Here is a 25,243-nt window from a genome sequence, read left to right as displayed (position 1 = left end):
AGAAACTCAATCAAAACCACTCAACTACATGGAAACTGAACAACCTGCTCCTGAATGACTACTGGGTACATAACGAAATGAAGGCAGAAATAAAGATGTTCTTTGAAACCAGTGAGAACAAAGATACAAAACACCATAATCTCTGGGACACATTTAAAGCAGTGTGTAGAGGGAAATTTATAGCACTAAATGCACACAAGAGAAAGCAGGAAAGATCTAAAATTGACACCCTAACATCACAGTTAAAACAACTAGAGAAGCAAGAGCAAACACATTCAAAAGCTGGCAGAAGGTAAGAAATAACTAAGATCAGAGCAGAACTGAAGGAGATAGAGACACAAAAAACCCTTCCAAAAAATCAATGAATCCAGGAGCTGATTTTTTGAAAAGATCAACAAAATTGATAGACCGCTAGCAAGACTAATAAAGAAGAAAAGAGAGAAGAACCAAATAGACGCGATAAAAAATGATAAAGTGGTATCACCACCGACCCCACAGAAATACAAACTACCATCAGAGAATACTATAAACACCTCTACGCAAATAAACTAGAAAACCTAGAAGAAATGCATAAATTCCTGGACACATACATTCTCCCAAGACTAAACCAGGAAGAAGTTGAATCCCTGAATAGACCAATAGCAGGCTCTGAAACTGATACAAAAATTAATAGCCTACCAACCAAAAAGAGTCCAGGACCAGATGGATTCACAGCTGAATTCTACCAGAGGTACAAGGAGGAGCTCGTACCTTTCCTTCTGAAACTATTCCAATCAATAGAAAAAGAGGGAATCCTCCCTAACTCATTTTATGAGGCCAACATCATCCTGATACCTAAGTCTGGCAGAGACACAACAAAAAAAGAGAATTTTAGACCAATATCCCTGATGAACATCGATGCAAAAATCCTCAATAAAATACTGGCAAACCAAAGCCAGCAGCACATCAAAAAGCTTATCCACCATGATCAAGAGGGCTTCATCTCTGGGATGCAAGGCTGGTTCAACATACACAAATCAATAAATGTAATCCAGCATATAAACGGAACCAAAGACAAAAATTACATGATTACCTTAAAAGATGCAGAAAATGCCTTTGACAAAATTCAATAGCCCTTCATGCTAAAAAATCTCAATAAATTCAGTATTGATGGAATGTATCTCAAAATAATAAGAGCTAATTATGACAAACCCACAGCCAATATCATACTGAATAGGCAAAAACTGGAAGCATTTCCTTTGACAACAGGCACAAGACGGGGATGCCCTCTCTTACCACTCCTATTCAACACAGTGTTGGAAGTTCTGGCTAGGGCAATCAGGCAAGAGAAAGAAATCAAGGGTATTCAATTAGGAAAAGAAGAAGTCAAATTGTCCCTGTTTGCAGATGACATGATTGTATATTTAGAAAATCCCATCGTCTCAGCCCAAAATCTCCTTAAGCCTATAAGAAACTTCAGCAAAGTCTCAGGATACAAAATCAATGTGCAAAAATCACAAGCATTCTTATACACCAATAACAGACAGAGAGTCAAATCATGAATGAACTCCCATTCACAATTGCTTCAAAGAGAATAAAACACCTAGGAATCTAACTTACAAGGGATGTCAAGGACCTCTTCAAGGAGAACTACAAAACACTGTTCAGTGAAATCAAAGAGGACACAAACAAATAGAAGAACATACCATGCTCATGGATAGGAAGAATCAATATTGTGAAAATGGCCACACTGCCCAAGGTAATTTATAGATTCAATGCCATCCCAATTAAGCTACCAATGACTTTTTTCACAGAATTGGAAAAAACTACTTTAGAGTTCATATGGAACCAAAAAAGACCCTGCATTGCCAAGACAATCCTAAGCCAAAAGAACAAAGCTGGAGGCATCACACTACCTGACTTCAAACTACATTACAAGGCTACAGTAACCAAAACAGCATGGTACTGGTACCAAAATAGAGATATAGACCAATGGAACAGAACAGAGCCCTCAGAAATAATACCACACAGAATGGGAGAAAATTTTTGCAATCTACTCATCTGACAAAGGGCTAATATCCAGAACCTACAAAGAACTCAAACAAATTTACAAGAAAAAAACAAACAACCCCATCAAAAAGTGGGCAAAGGATATGAACAGATACTTCTCAAAAGAGAAGTGGAAAACAGTGTGGCAATTCCTCAAGGATCTAGAACGAGAAATCCCATTTTACCCAGCCATCCTATTCCTGGGTATATACCCAAAGGATTATAAATCATGCTGCTATAAAGACACACACACACGTACGTTTATTGTGGCACTATTCACAATAGGAAAGACTTGGAACCAACGCAAATGTCCATCAGTGACACACTGGATTAAGTAAATGTGGCACATATACACCACGGAATACTATGCAGCCATAAGAAAGGCTGACTTCGTGTCCTTTGTAGGGACATGGATGAAGCTGGAAACCATCATTCTCAGCAAACTATCACAAGAACAGAAAACCAAATACCGCATGCTCTCACTCATAGGTGGGAATTGAACAATGAGATCACTTGGACACAGGAAGGGGATCATCCCACATTGGGGCCTATTGTGGGGAGGGGGGAGGGAGAGGGAAAGCATTAGGAGATACACCTAATGTAAATGACGAGTTAATGGGTGCAGTACACCAACATGGCACATGTATACATGTGTAACAAACCTGCACGTTGTGCACATGTACCCTAGAACTTAAAGTATATTAACAAAAAATGTGAAATTTGGAATTATTTACATGGAAATATTGAGTAAGGCAGAAGTCTCCTAAGAAGTATAAACAAAAAGAGGATCAAATATCTAGGCCGAGAAAGTATTCCTAGGCTGGAAAGGATTCACATTTTTAGGACTACAAAAAGAGGCAATTGAAAGGGACAGAAAAAGATCTATTAAAATTTAAGAACAGAAGCAGAATATTATAGCATTATTTGAAAGAAAACACTCCACATATATACACTGCCTCAGGAAAACAGAAAGATGCAGGACCCTTTAATCACAAATATTACTTTCAAAGTCACTACTTATGATCCTGTTGGCAACCTTATATTAAAGACACAGGCCAATATCAGAAAGGGATAATGGAGGTGGGGGTTGGGGGGAATGAGAGACAATGAAGCGACACCAAAAAAATGTAGTAATAAAACTGGGATATACGAAGATATTGTATACATTAAAAAAGAGATGAAAGTATCTCCCAGAAAATAGAACAAAGAGATAATGAGGTACAACCAAAAAGACACAGAGAGAAAACAAAGGAGACAAAGAAATTAGAGGATCTTCCTTTAAAAGGTCACTATCTAGTAAGTAGGAATTTTACAAAGAGTGAATGAGAAACATTGTATCAAGAAATTATCAAAGGAATTTCAAATATTTTCTAGGATTTAATTATATGACAATATAATTACATAATTATATAATGAATAATATAATACATAATATACCCTAGCAAGTAAATCATCATTAAATTCTAGAACACCAGGGTTAAGAAAGAGACTCGCAGGAAAAAATAAAAGTTTATATAAAGAATCAGGAATCTGAATGAGACTTTTCAACAGCAAAACTAGACGATGGAAGAAAGTAAATCTTCTGTTTATCCTGCTTCCTATTTGTCCTGCTCACCTGTCCTGACGTAGATAGACATCAAATACTTTCATTTGATATATGAATTTAAAGTAACTTCAAGTTGAAATACCAATTTTTCAATATGGGAGTTTAACATCAGCGAGTTTCAAAATTATGAACAGAATAGAACAAACTATGCAGCCAAACTATCAGTAACATATGAAGAGAGGATAATCACATTTTCACACATGTATAAAAATTTATCACTGACTCTTGTTCAAGAACCCACTGATGGTATGCTCTGCCAAAATGAGAAAATATATCAAACAGGAGAAACAAGTTTATGTTGTGCTAGTCCCCGAACCTCAGGGGCTTAAAACACAAAAGTTTACGTCTTGCTCAAATTCTGTCTACTGTCTGTGTTCTGCTCTACATCCTTATTGGCGTCATCCTGGGAGTCATACTGACTATGTTGTCATTGTCTGGAACACTGTTGGCAGCCAATATGGAGGGAAAGAGAATGGGTCTAAGCATGCCCTGGCTCTTGTAGCTTCCAGCCAAAAGTAACACATGTCCCTTTGCCTACATTCACTGGCCAGAGAAAGTCCTATGATAAAGCCCAAGCTCACTGCAGGAGGGGAATGCAAACCCACCAAAAGCACTCAATAAGACAGAAAGAACTTGTGACAAACCCTACACATATTCTCAGAAAATACATTTAAAAAGAGATAGACTCATATCTAAGAAACGGTAGACTGAAACAAAACAGAGGCAATAGAAATTCTCCAAATAATTGTTAATGGAAGTACCAAAACAGGATTAAGCAGAGGCTGAGAGAATACTTAATGTGCACTAGAGTTAGAGCAGGTTTTTAGTCCTACTGGAAAGTTTGGGGGAAATGTACTAATAGGCATCCAGGAAACTTAGCCAACAAATAAACAGCAAAGAGGCAATTCACTCTAAAAGAAAATAGTTATCTTGGGAAGGAAATGGTGGATAGTTCAGCTACAGATGATACTTATAAGAAATATTGACACGCTGTAAAACTGTGATATGGCTATGGTGGAGACATGCTGACACAAAAGTAGAAACTTTCCCCCATATTTTTTCGTAGGTGGTAGTGGCTATGTTGTAAGAGTGACATGCTATATATAACAAATTTTAAAAATATTTAAAATAGAAAAACCAAGAATATTAGTATAACAGAGTTATTTCAAAAATATAGTTTACTAATAAAGTAGACAGATAAAAGAGTTGAAAGTGGTTGATTCAGTCCAGTGGATTTCAGTGGTGGAGTAGGGGTCTGTTATTTGTGGGTTATGTACCTTAAACTACATACAGTAAAATTAAAACCTTTTTCAAAAACAATTTTTTAGAACAGTATTACTTTTACAGAACCATAGAGAGTTTCTGTGATGAATCAGGAGAGACTTGTACTGCAAGCAGGGTAACAGACTGTCAAAAAGGAAACAGTAACTTTATGAGACTACAGAGAGTGAGTCTGAACACAGAAGACTTACGAAAACATTCTGAATAAAAATGTATCACTTCAATTACATGTTTTCCCTTCAAGAACTGCTTTTTTCATGCAAAAGTTAGCTGGGCATGGTGTTGCACACCTGTAATACCAGCCACTCGGGTCTCTGAGGCAGGAGAATTGCTTGAATCAGAAGGCGAAGGTTGCAGTGACCCGAGATTGCGCCAATGTATTCCAGCCTGGGTGACAGACCAAGACTCCGTCACACACACACACACACACACACACACACACACACACACACACACACACAGAATTGCTTTTGTCAAGGCAATGTAATTCCTGAATTTGTTCAATGACAATATAACACTGTTGACCTGTATTTGTGTTCAACTCCTCAGAAGGCCTGAGTTGCTCTTTTTTAAAGTTTTCTACCACAGGCAGAGTCAATATTAGAGAAGGAGAGCCGGTGGCAGAAGTCTTCTTGTTGAAGAGAACATTAAACATTTTCTGACAGTAGGCCTGTGTCACTTTCTCATTTTGACAGTGGGACTGTGTCACGTTCTCATTTTATTTTGCAAGTTTTCCATATTTTAAAAATATAATCATTAGAAAACTATCGCTATTCCATTTGCTTGCATGACATTACACTGTCATTTTCGTATTTCAGAAAAGTCAGGTATGATGAGGACACAACAGAGGCCCTAAATACTGTGGAGGGAAGTCTGATTGTACTGGGCTGGTAAGTGAGAAAGAGAAAGTGGTAACTAGAGCAAACAATCACAAAAAGCTTTGTGATTAAAGCCAAGAAACAATGGACAGGATGCTCAGAGAAAGACACACGTTTGAAAGCTTTTGTGAAATTTTTATATGAAGAGACTTAATTGTAATTGTGGACCAGAATGAAAGGGTGAAGGAGAGAGAGAAAGATTACAAGAGATGGAAGGTGACGGAAATTCTGATGAATGCATACATGGGGTGTCTTGAAAAGGGGTAAGAACAGTTAATTCTTCAGAAAAAGAATAAAAAGTGTGAAGTTTTCCTTTACTTGTTTATGTATAAAATAGTCCAGTTATTATTCATAAAGGCACCCAGACTTTAGTAACATGGTTGTAAACTTCACTATACTTCTTTCCCAGAAAATCATAAACTCCTTGGTCTTATTTGTCTTGGTCTTTTTGAATTTAAGAGATGTGTGGTTTTAAATTATAATATAATTTTAACTCTGAACACCTGCTACAGTCTGAGTAACATAATAACAAATATTATTAACTAGTGATCTACTGGGTCAATAGTGATTAACATACAATCCACCTCTTGTTATTGTCAGATATATGAAACCAGGTGACTGGTAATGAGACCTCTTAAAATGATACTACTACAGATGAATAATACTAATTGAACATGGTGTTTCTTTAATCCTATAGAAAAATAATCTAACTGGGTTCTCATTTTCCATGAAGACATGAAAAAATATTGCTAATTATGAAAAGAAGAAAGGATTTTTTAAATGTAAATAAGGTATTTTTTGTTCTCCCCGTGCCCTGCAGGAAATTTAAGTCTTCTGTCTATCCCGCTATCTGTCCTGCTCACCTGTCCTGATGTAGGTAGACATCAAATACTTTTATTTGATAGAGGAATTTAAAGTAACTTTAACTTGAACTGCCAATTTTTCAATATGGGAGTTTACCACCAGCTGGCTGAATAGTCTTCTTCATGTGACTCTATGAGGTCAGTTTTACTCTTTATGTGTTTCATGTGCATATTATATCATTAGTTTTTTTTTTTTTTTTTTTGGAGATGGAGTCTCGCTCTGTCGCCCAGGCTGGAGTGCAGTGGCCGGATCTCAGCTCACTGCAAGCTCCGCCTCCCGGGTTCACGCCATTCTCCTGCCTCAGCCTCCCAAGTAGCTGGGACTACAGGCGCCCGCCACCTCGCCCGACTCATTTTTTGTATTTTTAGTAGAGACGGGGTATCATTAGATTTTAAGTACTGTATTTTTAAAGGAAGAGCCAGGCTTTATTAGTCTGTGATGACACTAGGACCAGAAGAAATAGATGGTACAACAGTCACAACGACTATACTACAACATTAAGGAAACAAGAGTTTAATTTTAGAAGTTTAACCAACATTGAATGGCAAACACAGAAAAAATCCTTACATATAAAAATGTTTAAATGTTATATTTCCTGGTGCCTTTTTTCCCCTAGGTTCTATTATTATTTTGTTTTCCCAACATGAATGTTTTCTTTTCTGTCACACATGCTCCATTAACATGATATGGCTGGGGCACAAGAGCAGTTATGCAGGTCTTGCCTTGAGCAACAGCCAAAGTGGTTCCACCTAATATTAAGAGAGTATAATTCAGTTTTTGAAGGTTTTTAAAATTCTTCAACTATTTGCAACAACTTGCATAATTTCAAATTACCAAGTAAATGTCTATTAACTACATGAAAAACTATGAACTGCTATTAACAATGTGTAAGGTCACAAAAATGTTATCAATTGTCTTTTCTGAAGAAAGAGAGTTTGAAGTTTTTGTTTATTCAAGTTGGGGTATGAGAAACGTAAGACGCAGGCAGTGACTATGCCCAGGATATATACTACATGTTCAGCACCCCCTGGAGTCCGAGAGGAAAACAAAAAATTAAAAAATAACCTCAAGTAATTTAATTCAAAATGTTGAGGAATGTAAGAATAATAAAGTAAAAATGAGATTTTGAAAGTCTAAGAGCATAGGACATTTGTGATTCCAGTGGTTGACATGCGTTACAATCTGGGCCACCTTTCCAACTCCTCCCTACTGCAGCCCACGAGGTGCTGCTTCAAGTAGAAGAGTTGGAGAATTAACGACTTTAGCCATACAGACAGCACTAAAACTAGAAATTTTAAACATAAGTTTTTATCAGTTATTTTCTGGGATTTAGCATAAAACATATTGTGGGCTCTCATGAGATACAATCTCATGCCGGTTAGAATGGTGATCATTAAAAAGTATGGAAACAACAGATGCTGGCAAGGATGCAGAGCAATAGGAACGCTTTTACACTGTTGGTGGGAGTGTAAATTAGTTCAACCATTGTGGCAGACAGTGTGGCGATTCCTCAAGGATCTAGAACCAGAAATACCATTTGACCCAGCAATCCCATTACTGGGTATATACCCAAAGGTTGATAAATCATTCTACTATAAAAACACATGCACATGTATGTTTATTGCAGCACTATTTACAATAGCAAAGACTTGGAACCAACCCACATGGCCATCAATGATAGACTGGATAAAGAAAATGTGGCACATATACATCATCGAATACTATGCAGCTATAAAAAAGAATGAGTTCATGTCCTTTGCACTGACATGAATGAATCTGGAAACTATTATCCTTAGCAAACTAACACAGAAAAAGAAAATGAAACACTGCATGTTCTCACTCGTAAATGGGAAATGAACAATAAGAATACATGGACACAGGTAGGGGAACATCACACACCGGGGCCTGTTGGGGGGTTGGGGAAAGAGGACGGGGAGCGTTAGGACAAATACCTAATGCACGTGGGGCTTAAAACCTCGATGACAGGTTGACAGGTGCAGCAAACCACGATGGCACACGTATACCTATGTAGCAAACTGCATGTTCTGCAGATGTATCCCAGAACTTAAAGTAAAAAAAAAAAAAAAAGCCCATATTGTGGACTCTCATTGTTGTGGTCAATGAAGAAAGCAGAAGTTTATTTTTTTCATCTACCAAATGAGAGAGAGAAAAGGGACAATAAAATATTCTGCACAAGATAAAGTATATTTTCCTCCTCAGAAAATGTTAGGATTGCATATGGTTTTTAAAGCATGTTTAATAATTTGTGAATGACAGTTGTAAAAGGGGCAATGATAATTTTTTTTTTAACCATATTTAGTTGAGAAGTCCAATCCCTTTACACCTAGGTAGACAACAGTACACAGTATTGGGTGGCAAACAAAAATGCTTAAGTGTAAAGAAAAAAAATGGAATGAGAAGAAAAATGTATCCTATAGGAAAAGTGTAACAAAGGGCATCTTCCCCATCGGTTATCCCAAGCTACAGATGAATTTTTAAGCCTGACTCCTATGGAAAAGTGCAATACTATGACAAGAATTTATGCTTCTTATTGCCCATTTTGATGCGAGTCAGGTCTAAAAATTTCTATTTCTATTGCCCTTTTCCATAGGAGTAAGGTCTAAGAATTTATGCCGGCAATATAACAAATCTTAAAGCATGTAAATGAAATAGGTTTAAAACTCTGAAAATAGGAAATGGGATAAATCCTATATCATCTTCTCATCACTTAATGTTATTTTTATTAATCATGAAACATTGCCTCTGAAATGGAGTTATTTATATTTGCAATACTTTATTTACATGTGTGTGTGAAGTAAATGAGATACACACGGTTTTGAATTTTTTGTAACAAATTTGGATAGGCAATGATTATGTTCTTTTACACTGATGCACATTTCTTTTTTAATTTCAAAAATTTTTTTTTGCTTCTTTTTTTTTTTGAGACAGAGTCTCGCTTTGTCACCAAGGCTGGAGTGCAGTGGCTCGATCTCAGATCACTGCAACCTCCGTATCCCAGATTCAAGTAATTCTCCTGCCTCACCCTTCCGAATGGCTGGGACCACAGGTGTGCACCACTATGCCTGGCTAATTTCAAAACATACTTCTTAAGTGCACATTACTACGTAACTGATTACAAGAGCTTCAAAAAATAATTAGATCAAATATTGAAAGGAGAGATAAACAAAACTTTGTGACAAGAAAAGTACATAGCATAGAGAAGAAACGTTACTTGTTTGTTACGGATGCTGAGATACAAGCTACCTTGAAAGTTAAAAAATGGGATAGAGGTGGACATGGAAGACAATTTTAATCCCTGCCCTAGCACTCTAACAATTCTCTCTGACAAATACAAAGATTTACACATACATGAGAACACATGCAAAGGGATAAGAACAATTTACTGTCATTTCATCAACAACAAACTCTTGGCAATGACAGGAAAAAGGTATATTTTAAAGTCTTATCTTACAAATTATTCCAGAATTTTTTGCCATTTGAGAAAACACACCTACATAGACATATACTCACTTTTCTGCTGAAAACCTAAATGAACAACCTTTTATTTTCATGGGGAAACATATTTAACTTTAGGTTTGAATGCCTGCAGAGAGCTGCCAAGTCTTTAGATAGTTTTGTCACAATTTTTTAACTCTTCAACATGCATGCATAAAATTTCCTGAAGATGAAGGACTTTTTCAGGGAACTGGATCTCATGTTAAGGACCCTTTGAAACTAAACACTTTGAAGACAAATAAGTTCCAGAAGGATGATGATAAAATCCCTATGTTCTCTTCACAATCACTTTATGGTAGTTAGATGGACTAGTCGAAGAAATCTCAGATCCAAAACATAATGCTCCCCATCAGTTTCTCCTCATCTATGTCAACTCAATGTACATTTTTCATTCCCTCTTCTTTGTATACAATTAAATCAACCAATTTAATGTTCTTAGAGATTCAATCCATCATAAAAGTTTTGAAAATATAAAAACATTACAAGGGAAAAACGGAAGAGTAAATTGAGATCTTAAGTCTTCAAGAATTTCAGAATTGATTTTATATTTCTGATATATTTAATATTTATCATTATCTGTCACTAAAATACATAGGTGTGTTTCTTAAAATTTTCAAAGTGAATGTTCATCATAACTGGCATGTTTAGAAATTCTGTGCAATAAGCTGGAGAAGTCAGTAAGGATAAGGAGTGAAGTGAAAAAAACACTCTGCAGGGTGAAAATAGAGATAAGAATTTTTTTCAATGTATGTAAAAAATACATAATGAAAATATATATGGGAAGTATTTAAAGTACCATTTATTTCATTTTCATTTCTTATTTTTATGAATACCTTACTAAAAGTATTACAGGAAAAACTGAATGTAAGAAATGAATAATCAATAATCAATTCAAAGAGAAGATTACTGATGTAATAGTCAACCATAAAAAAACCATTAGGAAATACTGAAATATATTTAGTTGGTTACTCAAGGAAAAGTTGGCGTATCATATAAACATAAGGAGGCTTCTATAGGACTTTAGGTGATCATTAAATTATGTTTAAAATTGGATACATCTTATTATAAAATGAGTGTATGTATTTGTATTTGTTTATAATAAAAAAGTCTAGACTGTTTTACAAGAAATTTTTAAAAAGAGCGTATGTTATGAGTATATACAACACACATGTTTATATATTAGTTTTGAGTTGTTAAAAAGTTTCTCACATTCAAATGTGTAGTTTAAGATTTAGAAATAATTTATTCATAAATGATCATGCAGCAATAGGTGTGGAAGCCAGTATAAGAACATTAGTGTTGTAGAGAAATTTAGAGATCACCATTTTTAACTAAGTACAAGAATCTTTGACACATAATTAGCTGACCTTTCTTTGAAGACCTACTATATTTTGGACCTCTGAAACAGCTTCTTATACTTTTGGACTACATTAAAATTTAAAAAAAGAAGCATTATATATATACTGGCTATGTATCTATACATATTTTTTATATTTTAAATAACATTTTCTTTTCTCTAGCTAATTTTACTGTAAGATTACAATGCATAATACATATAACATAGAAAATATGTGCTAACTGATGGCTTATGTTATCGGTAAGGCTTCCTTCTGGTCACTAGTGCTAAGCTATTAGTAGTTAACTTTTGGGGGAGTAAAAAGTTATATGCATATTTTTGACTGTGTAGGGGGACTGGCCTCCCTAACCTTCACATTGTAGTGTTGATGGCTATATAACATTGTGAATTTAATTAATGCCACTGAATTGTATACTTAAAATGGTAAAAATGGCACATTTTACATTTTACGTATTTTATCACAATAAAAATAAATAACAAATCACCTTAGCTAATATATACTCCTTTTTATTTATAAAATAACTCAATATGTCATTAGTAATTACCTATACTATGTGCTGGATATTTATACTAGGAGTGGAAGACACAGTGGTAAGCATAACACAAGGCAATAGAAAAATAAAGTGATCTTCAGTATGGTGTAAATTTGTAGCATAACTGAAATGAATAACATCCATAAAGTGACTTCAGAAAACTTCAAAGTTCTGTGTCATCCTTAAGCAGTCTTTTCTTTTGGATTGTTGTAAATAAACAATGTATGCTTTTAAATGCTCTTCATAAATGTTAGTTAAATATATTGAGACTATACAATACCTATTTTCTCCATTGGCTGAATAGAGTTCTTCAGAAAGAAAGGAAATACTAGAAATGCAGCTTATTCTAATGCAAACTGAAATGTGGTGAATAAAGAAAATAATACCTTAATCACATATAAGAGCATCTAATTAAAACATATGAACAGGTTCCTATATTTACCATCCAGATTTATGCACTCAGATGCTAAGGGAATGATGGAGAGATTAGAACCTTATAATAATAATACAGAAAGGCTTCATGAAATAAAAAGGTTTGAAATAATTGGGAAGATATGAGGTACAGGAACAACCATATTGGTTTCATTAATACGTGGAATAAAATTTTATTGAGTTACATACACATAGAAATGAACACATGTAAAAAACAGAGAATGTTGAATAATGTCTATCATCTAGTTAGCAGTGCTACATTAGTATCAATTTCCTGGTCTTAATACTCTACTACAGTTATATGTAAGATGTTACTTTTGGAGGAAGCTGAGGGAAGGGTACATGGGACTCTGTGTACTATTTTTGCAACTTCCTGTGAGTCTCTAATTAAAAACAACGAAACCACAGAAAAAATGATCATGAGGAAATGTACAATGGAACAAAAAAAGAGGATACAGAAAACTACTTATTACGTGATAGCTAATAAAAATAAAGCATATTAAAATATGTGTAAGACAAAAATGAAGAAAATCTACCACCAGAAAAGGGAACATGAACTAGAGGGAAAACTTTGAAATATATATATATATATATAGTTTTCACTATTTTTCAAAATTGTAATTTGTCTGAAAAACTTATACAATGTAGACACAGGAAAATAAAGATTAAAGAAAAATAAACCAAAATACTGGGAGAAAGGGAAATGTGAAATTTGAGGCACAGTATGGAAAGAAATTTTAGGTCAGGGAGGTGGACTTAGTGTCAGGGATCCAGGGATTCAGCATATTCTACATTCCTTCTCTTCTGTCACAGACATTAAACACTCTTAAAAATGATCCTGCAGGTGGCCTAGGCTTATTGATTTCTTTTTTCCCTCAATCTTACTAGAATTGTGAGAAATTAGACACGAGGAAAAAAAGACTGTCATTCTTTTCTATCATTTCTTTCTTTTTTGTATGTGTGTGTGTGTTTTTTTAGACTGAGTCTCGCTCTGTCGCCTAGGCTGGAGTGTAGTGGTGCAATCTCGGCTCACTATAACCTGCACCTCCCGGGTTCAAGAGATTCTCTTGCCTCAGCCTCCTGAGTAGCTGGGACTACAGGTGCCCACAGCACACCTGGCTAATTTTTGTATTTTTAGTAGGGACAGGTTTCACTATGTTGGCCAGGCTGGTCCGGAACTCCTGACCTCGTGATCCACCTGCCTCGGCCTCCCAAAGTGCTAGGATTACAGGCCTGAGCCACCACGCCCAGCCTTAGTTTATCATTTCTAACAGATGAGGTTAGAACTTTTTGTTTATTCATAAACTTTTACCTCTCTAATTTGAAGTGGATATGTGCTAAGTTGTTATATGTAAGTGTTAAATGATGTGTGAGTATTGTATGTATTGCAGGTAGCTTAGAAAAAATATTTTATAACATAAAAGAGACTGAAAATGTCTTATACCTGCTAACGTCTCTAAGAGTTTTAAAAAAGAATCGAACAATAAAATACCTCATAGAATTAATCGAAAGTAATTTGAATTATATGCTCTTTAAATCTATGATTAAATTTTCATCCAGGAATGCTATAAGTAATTAAGCATATAACAGAGAGAGAGTCTGTCTTCCTGTTGCAATGTGCTCGGTACTGATTCTCCCCAAGATATATTAAATACAATTTTCCAATTATTTTCTATTGATACTCCTTTTCCTTTAAAATGTCTACATTTTCAGTGTATAATTTTCTCCAATTTCTCTAATAATTTTAAATCTTTATTGTTATTTGAGTTGATTATAATCTTTATGCCTCACCGTATTTTCACCTTCCTGTTTAAGTTTTATTTATACTTTAGGACATATTACAAACTTTTATGGCAGTAAAAATTATACAATATAGCCACTCCAAAAACATTAAATGCCCAAATTAGCCCCCTTTAACTTGGAAATGACATTACACCACAGATAAAAGAGGTGGGGTCACCCACCATCTAGACAGCAAGGTAGGCATTTCTTAGATATTAGAAAATGAAAAAGTGGCTCTTGTAAAACAGAATCTGTAGTCAATGATCATGAACTATCCAATACTGTTTAAAAGTTAGACATTTCTTACTAGCCTTAATTCTATACTATTAACACACTACAATATTTTATATTAAAAATACTCTTGAGGAAGGTATTGCATTACACACTGCCTAGGTAAACAAATAAATATTATATATTGCCTGGCCACTTAATTTCTACTGTTGTTTTTTAAATTTTCCAATTTTTTAAAAAATTGTTTTTGCTATCCCTCTACCTTAATCACATATGGCTACTTAATTTCTGATGTGTTGTAAATGAGGCTGGTAACTGGCTTGAGCAGGTAACACAAGCTTGTCCAAGCTGTGGCCAATGGGCTGCATGTGGCCAATGGGCTGCATGTGGCCCAGGACAGCTTTGAATGCGGCCCCACACAAATTCGTAAACTTTTTTAAAACAGTACAAGACTTTTTTTTTTTTTTTTTTTTTTTTTTTTTTTTAGTTCATCAGCTGTCATTAGTGTTAGTGTATGTTATGTGTGGCCCAAGATGATTCGTCTTCCAATGTGGCCCAAGGAAGCCAAAAGATTAGACACTGCTGAATGTCTAATCCCAATCTGAAGAGGAATGAGAGACTCATTCCTCTCCAGACCTCAGGTTTCTGAAGAAACAGGGCTCAGGCTGTTTCTTCAGCCCAGTTCTCCTTCTCCGCTTATGCTAAATAGAATACCTTGCACCTTCAGGGCTCATTTTTAGTTCGCCTCAATAAACCTTTCCATGACAATCTTATTGTTGGTACATAGGATTCATTTACTGAACCACACAAAGGTAATTGCTCATTTATATTCAATTTTAAGTATCAGGTCATAATTTTTTATCATTCTTAACTGAATTCAAATTCAGCTTCAAAACTGGCAAGTTTCATCGATAATACTAAACGTGAGAAATGGAACAATGTGTAAGTCTTTAGTAACCATCAAAATGCTTAAAAAATGTAGTCACTAAATAACTACAAAATTAAATGTGACATAACTTCATCATGATAATTAGAATTTCATGATATTTCTAAAGACAATGGGGAAAAAACATCTACTGGTTTTCTTGTATTTGAAATCTTACTACATACAGCAAAAATCCTTTCACTATTGAGTACTTACAATGAATATTTCTTAATAGGCCTCTATGTTCTCTTATCTATGTCTTTGAACCTCAGTCTCAGGTTTATAGCATTTAGCAGAAGAAAAGTGTATTTTTTCTTTTGTACTATTTGACTCAACTATATCAAACTGGAGAAAAAATGAAAAACGCAAATGTTCAAAGGCCAAATCAAAAAAAAAAAAAAAAAAAAAAGATTGTTCTTTAGTTGTGGTTCTTTTATAAGTGTTGTCTTTAGAAGCCCTGGGTTAACGCTTTGATCATATCAGTGAAGTCACTAAAATTCTTTTTATTTAAGTATATGAGGTATTTAGAAAAAAGTAAATTCAAACAAACCACAAAATAATTCATTTTGCAGGCCTATTACTTTATATTACTTATACATCTTTAGGTTTTCAGTGAGAGTAGAAATGACTTACTAAGCATGCATTTGCTTAATCATTGCCTCCAGTCAGAAAGCGCTTAAATACTAAGAATTTTTTAAATATACAGTTTCTCAATTTATAAAATATTTTCTATTGACAGATAAGGCACAGAAAAATGCAAGTGACATCTGCTAAGCTTTACTTACAAAAACTTAAAGAAATGCTATGGGATAACATCAGTCCATTTTTCCTGCAGTATATCTTATGGAGACTTCCTTAAAAAATCTGGAAGTAATTAGGAACTATTATAGTACCTAAAGAAGTTTACTTGAAAACTAAATCTGCTATTCATCAAAGAGCACAATATGGTAAAAATAATGTAATAAACAAATAAGTACACATAGAGAATAAGCACCTCAACCATATCTAATTATAAAACTTTTTTTAAAAGCTATGATAAAAGATAGTATCAGACCTCTGATATACTGAAGAATCTGTAAAAGACATTGTACTCCCTAATTAAGCTCTGATTTGATACTAAGTTTTTTACTTTAGTTCATTTCACTTCAAAATGATATGAAACCAATTTTTAAAATGCTACTAATGTCAACTTTAATACAAAAGAAAAGTGAAGAAGAATAAATATATTTGTATCATAAAATTTATATCAGAAAAAATCCAGAATACAGTAAAAAATGTTTTGGGTATTTGTGGAATGATAAATATATCATAATGATAATATTAACAGCTTCTTCTTAAGACTTAAATACATTTTCCACAAAGATGTAAAATTACAGTGGGGGGTAGACTGGATATACATCCCTTGGAGTTTAAAAGTTTGCCCATATGAACTGAATTATCCTTGACAAGTACCTTCAGACACTTGTAATATGATCTCATGTAAATGTAGACCATATTTTGGGCACAAACTATTAGCAATAGTAAGTTTATTCAGGAGCTCAGATAAGAAAGAAAAGCTAATATCCTTAATAATATGTAGTTGCTAACAGGAAATTTCCAAAATGAAAATGAGAAGCATAAAAACAAAATCCATCTAATGTGTTGTAGCAAAGAAAAACAAAATCCTATAAAAAACCCAATATTGCATTTTCTTTTCCCTTTTTAATACTTAGCTGCCTGGTCTCTCAAAAAACTTTTATCTTTCAATAGCTTGTCTAAATTTGGAAAAAGAAAAGCATATTTTATACAAATAAATACATTAAAAATTCCATTTGCAGAATTCTAACTTATTCTAACCAGCATTAAATTACAATATGAATAAGATCTTAGTTTGATTTCTCACTGTGGAAAAAATATATACATAGTATATCAAGATAGTAACTTAAAGCTATTCATTCAGATTTTCAACTATTTTTATTAGTATTAATACTGCTCATGATAATAACATGGAGCTATCAAGACTTACAAAAGGCTGTCTGTAGAGCAAAACAAGAAGTACTCAGAACTCTGCAGCTTTCAAGATTCATCAGGATTACCTACTGCCTTGGCACAAAGATGGCCTACGGAACTATACTAATTCTACAGGGACTGTGCTTCATTCTATAAGAGATGCATTAAGGGCTGTAGAAGAACTGCTTTGGAGAGAGCTATGCCAAGCAGTCTCCACAGCATCATTAACTGTATTTATTTCTCTTTTCAGAGGTATGCTACTGCTATGTTGCCCTGTTAATGGATGAAAATAGGATGTAAATCATCTTGCATTTAAGTAGTATAGAAAAATGGCACATCATTTTAAGAAACTTTGAAGACATGTCCATTTTTTGGTATGTGTGTCCTTACAACTAAAGACATGATTTTAAACATACATGGAGCAATTAATGATCTACAAAGATAGTTCTAGAAGCTTAATTTCACAGTAAAATGGTAAACTTATCCTCCCAAATAGGAATAAAGGAGGATTATTTGTTTCATTAAAAATATTTAGTGGAAAGCATTATTTCAGTTAAACAGAAAATAACAAAAACAATTGGGAGCTATTTTAAAGAATAAGCATATATTTTTAATTTACTTAAATGAGGTGCATTTAATCAATTAAATACTTGAAATATTTAAAAAACTGAATTATTTTAAAAATTCAACTTAAAAATCAAATCGAGAGGCATGTTTATAATATTGCTTTGCTGCAACACTGAAAGAAAGTGCACTGCATAGAGAGCTTAAATTTCTCACTCTTCCTTTCAATCAATATCTGAGGCAAAGTTTCATCTCTAGGGCCCTTAATGGCAGGAATTCCTGGAGCCAGCAAATGAGTAATGTTAAACCTATGATTAGATGATGAGGCCATCAAAGACACTAGATCTTAATGCTACATTCCTCTTTATTTCTCTGAACAGCAGTGAAACACAGGGCTATAGAAGAAGGAATTCTATGCTATTTTTCCATTAAAGCATTTTACAGAACTGTGCATTATTATGAATCGAAAAGATCCAGATAGTCTCTCGAACTCAGGACTTCAACAGTAGGTGACAACATTTTCAAATGCCCTGCAGATGAGCTCCTCACAGGGATGCTGCTTTCTTTAACCTCTTCCTTATCAATATTGTTCCTGGCTATAATGAGGAACATGGGCCTAACAATTTTCCTAGGAATATATTCTTGAAGAAAGTAAACCTGAAAACTGAAAATCAATTGGTAAGTTTTTCGTTTGTTTTGTTTAGTTTTGCTGATGTTTTAGAGGATCACTCGAATTCATATTGTTGTTTATTTGAGAGTTAGCTACAGCTTTAAGCAAACCTCAGGCCAGTAATTAGGAAGAGCTTAGATATATGTTTCTTTCTACTGGGGAAACTATGAATAAAGGTAATAACTGCTTATTACAAACATACACAAGCTCTTATTTCATTCTGACATTACAGAATATTTAACACTAATATGATAATCAGGATAATCAGGACTACTAGGAGACCTGACAGAGCTGGTGAGAAGAAAGACCAATAGGTTCCTATTTAAGCAATCAGAAAATATATTTACATTTATTTTTGGTTTCTCTGTAATTGTTAAGAAGAAACAATACCCAACAATTATCATTTATCTTTGATTCTGATTATTAAAGATAAACAGCTCAAGTAGATTTTTAGAATTTATACTGACATATACAAATTACACTTAAAAAAAGAGAAAGCAGCAAGGTCTTAAGCTATATCATACACTTTGGGCATGCAATTAAAAAACTTACTTTTCATTATCTCAAATATAACAGAGAAGAAGAAAGAAACAATGTAATTAATAATACATTTAAAAATTATAAATTATGATGTTTATATATGCATTATGTATGTATTTTATATACATATATATGATAGGAAACAATGGAAGAATTGAAAGGGTAGGAGAATAATACTGCTAAAAAGAGTAGAAGAAGGGAGAGGGAGAATAAGTCAATATTTACATGGTAAGATAATCTATATACTAATATAACTCAATGTAAATTACTTTCTCCATCTAAGGGATAATAGATGGAAATCTTAAAAATATATAAACATACACTTACATGCACGTACTTTTTATTATTAGTCACAAAAGTCCTCATATATTAATGTAATTGAGTGAATGAGATTTTGTACCTGAGAACAAAGCAGCATAACAAGCTCAACCACAGATGTGCTGGACTTCATACAAACAAGGCCTACAACAAAGAAAGGTTAAAACAAAATGAAATTACAATGGTAGAAATTACCATTCTGAGTTAATTCATTATATAAATTTTAATGTATAAAAAAGCTTTCTTTTAAATAGAATTCCTAGGGTAAACTGAATGAAAATGTTCACCTAACATACATTTTTAATAATAATTTAAAACTATTCAGATACACAAGATGATGTGAAAATACTTGACAACTGACTTCATGCTTTGGTTGTTTATTTGGTTGAGGCATTTCTTACATTTAAACAAAATGGGGAAGGTTAGTAAAATCGATGAGCTATGTATAGCTGCTATTACTCCAACGACATTTATTATATGGTTGTTTCCTTGGAGCAAAGAACAATAATCATTGAAGTTCTGCCTAAATTTTGTTCCAAAAGACAAAATTAATTTACAAACAGGTAATTTCCACAGCTTATCAGTTATTAAATAATTTTAAAAATAATAAAAAAGAATATATGATTAACACATCAATCAATGCTCATAAAATATTGCACTGTTATACTTCCAGTCTCCCCAAATAGATAGCAGAAGAAAAAAAATGGAATGTAATAATGTCTATGTAATAATGGCTACTACTCATTGATCACTTACTATGTGCTGGGCAATATTTAACACATTGGCACAGTGCCTTATGTGCATGGTCTCATTTAATTATCATTATACTCTGTGACACAGTATTATTATTCCCATTCTACAGGTTAAGAACGTATTCTTCCTATAAACAGTTTAAACATTAATTCTTATTATATGTATTGATGAAAAGTTATCAAGATTTTTTCCAATTAAAAGTATGACTGCTGTATAACAATGTATATGATAAGAAAGCAGATCTTAATTGGTAGTTTTTTGAAGTGCCAACATAGAGAATGAGGTAATCAAGTATTAATAAAGCTGCTGAGAGTAAGTTAATTATGATGTTTGGTAATTTAAAAATATTTTCTAAAGTTTTTCACTGCTTTTAAAATTAAAGTAACTTAATAAATATATTTTTTCCTCTTTCAAAAATAACTTCGATGTAACAAGAACATTCATAGTTTTTAGAAATGCTATCATTTTTCTTCCTTTGATGATAAATGTAATTAGTAAAAGCATCATACAGTAAGAAAGGCCATGGTCTTAACATTATTTGTTGCTAAATGGAAAGTCGAAGTGAAACCAGTTATTGTTTCTTAAGGTGATTTCAATAAACAGTCTCAAATGCCTTCTAGACACGAGCATGTATATTTACTGTAGGTAGTGGATAGACACCCTTTTGTGCCCGTTTTGCTAACGACCCTATCTCCTCATTGTACCGACCGACAGAACAAGCTATAAAAACATACTAGTGTTCCATCTCATCAGATCTTTGGGCAGACAGTTAACTAATGAAATAAGAGGCAGATGTGAGAAGCTCATTTAAGAGACAATTGGTGTAATCGATCAGCAATTCTCATGCTCAAGTTCTAGGGAGTCAGAAAGATTAATGGGACATGTATCACCTGTTGGCTACTCAAAGATTTGAATTCTGACAAAGAGAAAACAAGTAAAAGGCCAAATGATCATAATTAAACTCATGTAAATTTAGACAATAAGGCTTTGATATAAAGAATTATTCACATATATTCTGTGTATGAGTTTTTAAATATGTAACAAATTGAAGTAAAAATTAGGAAAAACATGAAATTGCATTCATTTCTCAGAAGTCAATTTTTAAAATGAACTTTTAAAAAACACTATGTAACAAGAACATTTATAGTTTTTACAAATACCATCATTCCATCATAAGAAAAATATAAACAAATGCTTCATTAATGCTTTGTTCAAAAGGAATGACAAAAAATTGATACAATAGCAAAATTGCAATTTGCAAACAGTGCTCTCAGTATTTTGTAAAAGGCCATTGTGATTTCAAGTCCATAGAACCTCACACCTTTACTCATGTGTTTTGTCTAATTAGTTTTGGACAGAAGGAACAAATGGATTTTCCCAAAAGCAAAAGAAAAACTAAATGTGACAATGAGAACACAAGCAGAGGCAAATTTGAAAGATCTATCTATCTTCAAAAATTACATAATCACTTTGGTTGGGAGTATTACTAAAAAAAAAGAGGTAAACTCAATGTTTTACTAGAGATAATGAAAATACAACCACTGAATGATGCTATAAGTAACTCTTAAGCTGTATATGAATAAGACAAACATTTTACAAGTATGTCTCAAAAAGTTTGACTGTATCCTTTTTGTATGTCACAAAAAATTCATAATCAAATTAATTCATTTGATATCTCCACTTATGAGCAAAATATAGTGTTAGTACTAAGGAGTTTATAGTAATAAATAAGTTATTATTTATACCTTCCCAAGTGCCCATATTTTAATTCAAATTAAGATTATATAAAATTTATATAGAGCTTTAGAATTTACAGATAACTTACATATATGCTATCTCATTTGAATCTCTTAATAACTGTTTAAACTAGTTATAACTACTTCATTTGATACATAAAAATTGAAGAAATTTGGTGGCTAGCCAAAGGTGTGTCATTCAGTAACTGGTGGAATTGGGACCCAAATTCAAGTCATCCAACTCAAAGCCCATTCTGTTTGCTGCAGAGCTACATAAATAGTTTGGCATTAATAATATGGCAATATATGCTTATGAGACTGGTCATAATGGTCAATTCAAAGTTGAATGATTTTGACAGTTTTCCTGGTCAAAGTAACTTATTGTGGTCAGACATGGGAACAAAAAGCAATAGCTTAAGCGAAAAGCACACACAAAGCAGAGAACAAAGAGAAAATCTGAAAAAAACTTGTATAGCTTGGGGGATGGATGAACAGACTATAAGAGTGTTTAAAAGTGTACTGAAGGGCTAGGGTAAAAATCAAAGATAGATTAAGATTGAAAGAAAGAAAATTATACGGTTTTGAAAGACAAAAGGAAAAATTTAAAGCAAGTTATAAAATGGGAGAAATGATACTAAGCACTATTTATAGCATTCCCATTCTATCATGACAATCTGTGCCTTGTTAAGTAAGAAGTAGCCCCCAAAGGAGCTGTACATATGTGCCTCCCCAGCAAAAATACAGTTAGGAGTATGGGCAAAGTAATAGAATATTTTTGCCAGAAAATATGTACGTTTGCTGGAATAAATATTCTAACCAGAATTACTGATTCAGTACTGCAAACCATATAGCTTACCAGTATAAAATGAACACCTGGAATGTAGACAATAAATGTGTGAGGGCTTAAGAGGAAAGAGGCTTGTATATTTGGGAGATACTTTAACAGTAAGGAAACCGTCCATTAAGAGCTTTTGAATATATTATGAACTACATTGTTGAAAGATGAAGTCAGCTCACTGAGTGGCTAAGATACAAGTACTTGAGAAGATTAATTAGCTGGACAAACTTGAGGTGGTCCAGATCCAGGCAGTAAATAAAACTGATATAGCTGAGTAAACCATTATCCAAAAAAACTGGCAGTTCTTTTGGGTTCACACTGACTAGGGATAGGAAGTCAATTTCTACTTTCAGAATGACACTCCCTCCCCACTAAAAAAACAAGATAAAACAAAACAAAACAAAAAACTGCCACAAATGATAAACCAGATAAGAAATCTCCAAAATGAGTATAAAGTTAGAAGCTTGGCCTTTGGGACAAAGCTATCTTTATTTAATACAAACACTACTAAAAGGTACAATGATATTATTTTAATAAAGAACTGTCAGACTCTTTTGAGTCAATCTGTGGGTCTAACTTTTTACATCTGTTGAATTGAATATCAAGTTAAAAGAGCCCTAAAGTTTTAAAATACTGTTGAAAAATTCCATCTCTAGCAGAATGTTCCTCATGGTGGGAGATGAAGAATATCACATGTTCTAGGGACAAGAATTAATGCTCTTATATGGAACTCATCTTTTAAATGTTAAAGTTTTCTTGAAGTAAGGATCCAAGAGAGGAGACTCTGACAGACATCTATGATTGCTTTGAATATATAATCAATAAATATTAATTGAATCAATAAACCTATAAATCATTATCAACTGTAGATAAAAATTACATTTTGAGCAATAATAAGAACATCATTTTTTAGAATAAGATCTGAATTCATTCAAAAAACATTTACCAAGCGTATTTCTAATGTGCCTGACACCATGGTAGGTACTAAGTGGGATGTGGGGCAGATAATGTGAGCAAATAATCATGATAGGGAATCTTAAGGGGTTCATAAACAATGCAGTGTGAGAAGCACAGGAAGGGTATTAAGCAACTGTGTCTAGGAGAAGAAGTTATGGGGAATGTGACATTTAAGTTGGATAATGCTGAGCCTATCTAAGCAAAAACTGGAAATAAGGGAAGGTCATTCCAGGTGACAGAGAAATGTTTGAGGTATAAAGAAGCATGCAATAGTCAGCAAAATGGAGTTGGAATGTTATGTCATAGGGTGTGAAGGATGAAAGGAAGTGACTGGAAATGAAGACAGAGAGGTAGGCAGGAAGTAGAGCCATACACGGCATACTATCCTGTCATCACCAGGGAGAAACGACAGGATTTTAAGCAGGGCGCAGACAGAATTAGCTCTATTTTGGAAAGACCGCTTTCTGTCAGCAGTACGGGAAGAAACCAGTAACTAAAAAGTTTAGTTACACGACTGAAAGCTTGAGCTCAAGATGGTGGCAATGTAAGTAGAGACAGACTTGAAAGGCATTCTGTAATGAGACAAACTATTTTAGACAACTATTTTAACAACCATTTGGGGCACGGTAAAGGAACCATCAGAGTGTGATGATGATACCTTTAACTGAGATAAGGAAAGCAAATAAAGAAGCAAATTTGCAGAAGGAAAAGTGATGAGTTTCATTCTAGACAATATTTCTCCTCACAATAAAAGATACCAATTTATTTTCCATCAAACAGATATGACTATACTTACAATCTGAATTTTAAAAATCAAATATGCCCAGGACTAACTAGTTTTTAGTTAATCTTCTAATGATTTTTAATCTTTTTGTTTGTTTTGGAGGCAAAATCTTGCTGTGTCACTCGGGCTGGAGTACGGTGGCTAATTTTTGTAATTTTGGTGGAGACAGGGTTTTGTCATGTTGCCCAAGCTGATCTGAACTCCTGAGCTCAAGAAATCCACCCACTTGGGCCTCTCAAAGTGCTGGGATTACAGGTGTAAGCCACCAGGCCCAGCCTATTCTTAACTTTAAAAAATCCCCAAACTAGTAGAGCTGAAAGGCACTGAAATACTTTGATTTCAGTAACAAATGTTGAGTAACTATAGGTGTGGAAAGGAATTTTGCATGTCCACTGTGCTTCGTGTGCCTTAGTTTCAGTGGTGTGTTCTTCAAAATTCTGTTCTCTCCACTTCTCACGTGGTATGGTGAAAGATTCTAAGACGCAGGGTATTACCATAATGAGTGTCTTTTAGACTCCTGTAATACTTAACACATCTCTATCTGCACAACAGTAATTTCTGATATTTTCTACTATTCTTTTACTTTTTTAACCTGAAACATGAAATTATCTTCCTATTCCCTCACTGTGATATGCTTCTTTCTGTGAAATTTACTTTCAAT

The 25,243-nt window shown here is 33.7% G+C and overlaps 1 protein-coding gene across 5 annotated transcripts in view; it reads right to left on the bottom strand.

The window, feature by feature from the left end:
- NBEA (neurobeachin) overlaps nucleotides 1–25,243 on the bottom strand; it is a 726,287-nt gene that overhangs the window by 363,477 nt on the left and 337,567 nt on the right. For all 5 annotated transcript variants that reach the window (XM_050766029.1, XM_050766031.1, XM_050766030.1 and 2 more), the window contains one exon: nucleotides 19,597–19,658. In XM_050766029.1, the coding sequence (XP_050621986.1) occupies nucleotides 19,597–19,658 (62 nt within the window). The remainder of the gene's footprint in view (nucleotides 1–19,596; nucleotides 19,659–25,243) is intronic.

This window comes from Macaca thibetana, chromosome 17 (genome assembly GCF_024542745.1).
Source record: "Macaca thibetana thibetana isolate TM-01 chromosome 17, ASM2454274v1, whole genome shotgun sequence".
Taxonomy (NCBI): Eukaryota; Metazoa; Chordata; class Mammalia; order Primates; family Cercopithecidae; genus Macaca; species Macaca thibetana.
This window is presented reverse-complemented; position numbering and strand designations above follow the sequence as displayed.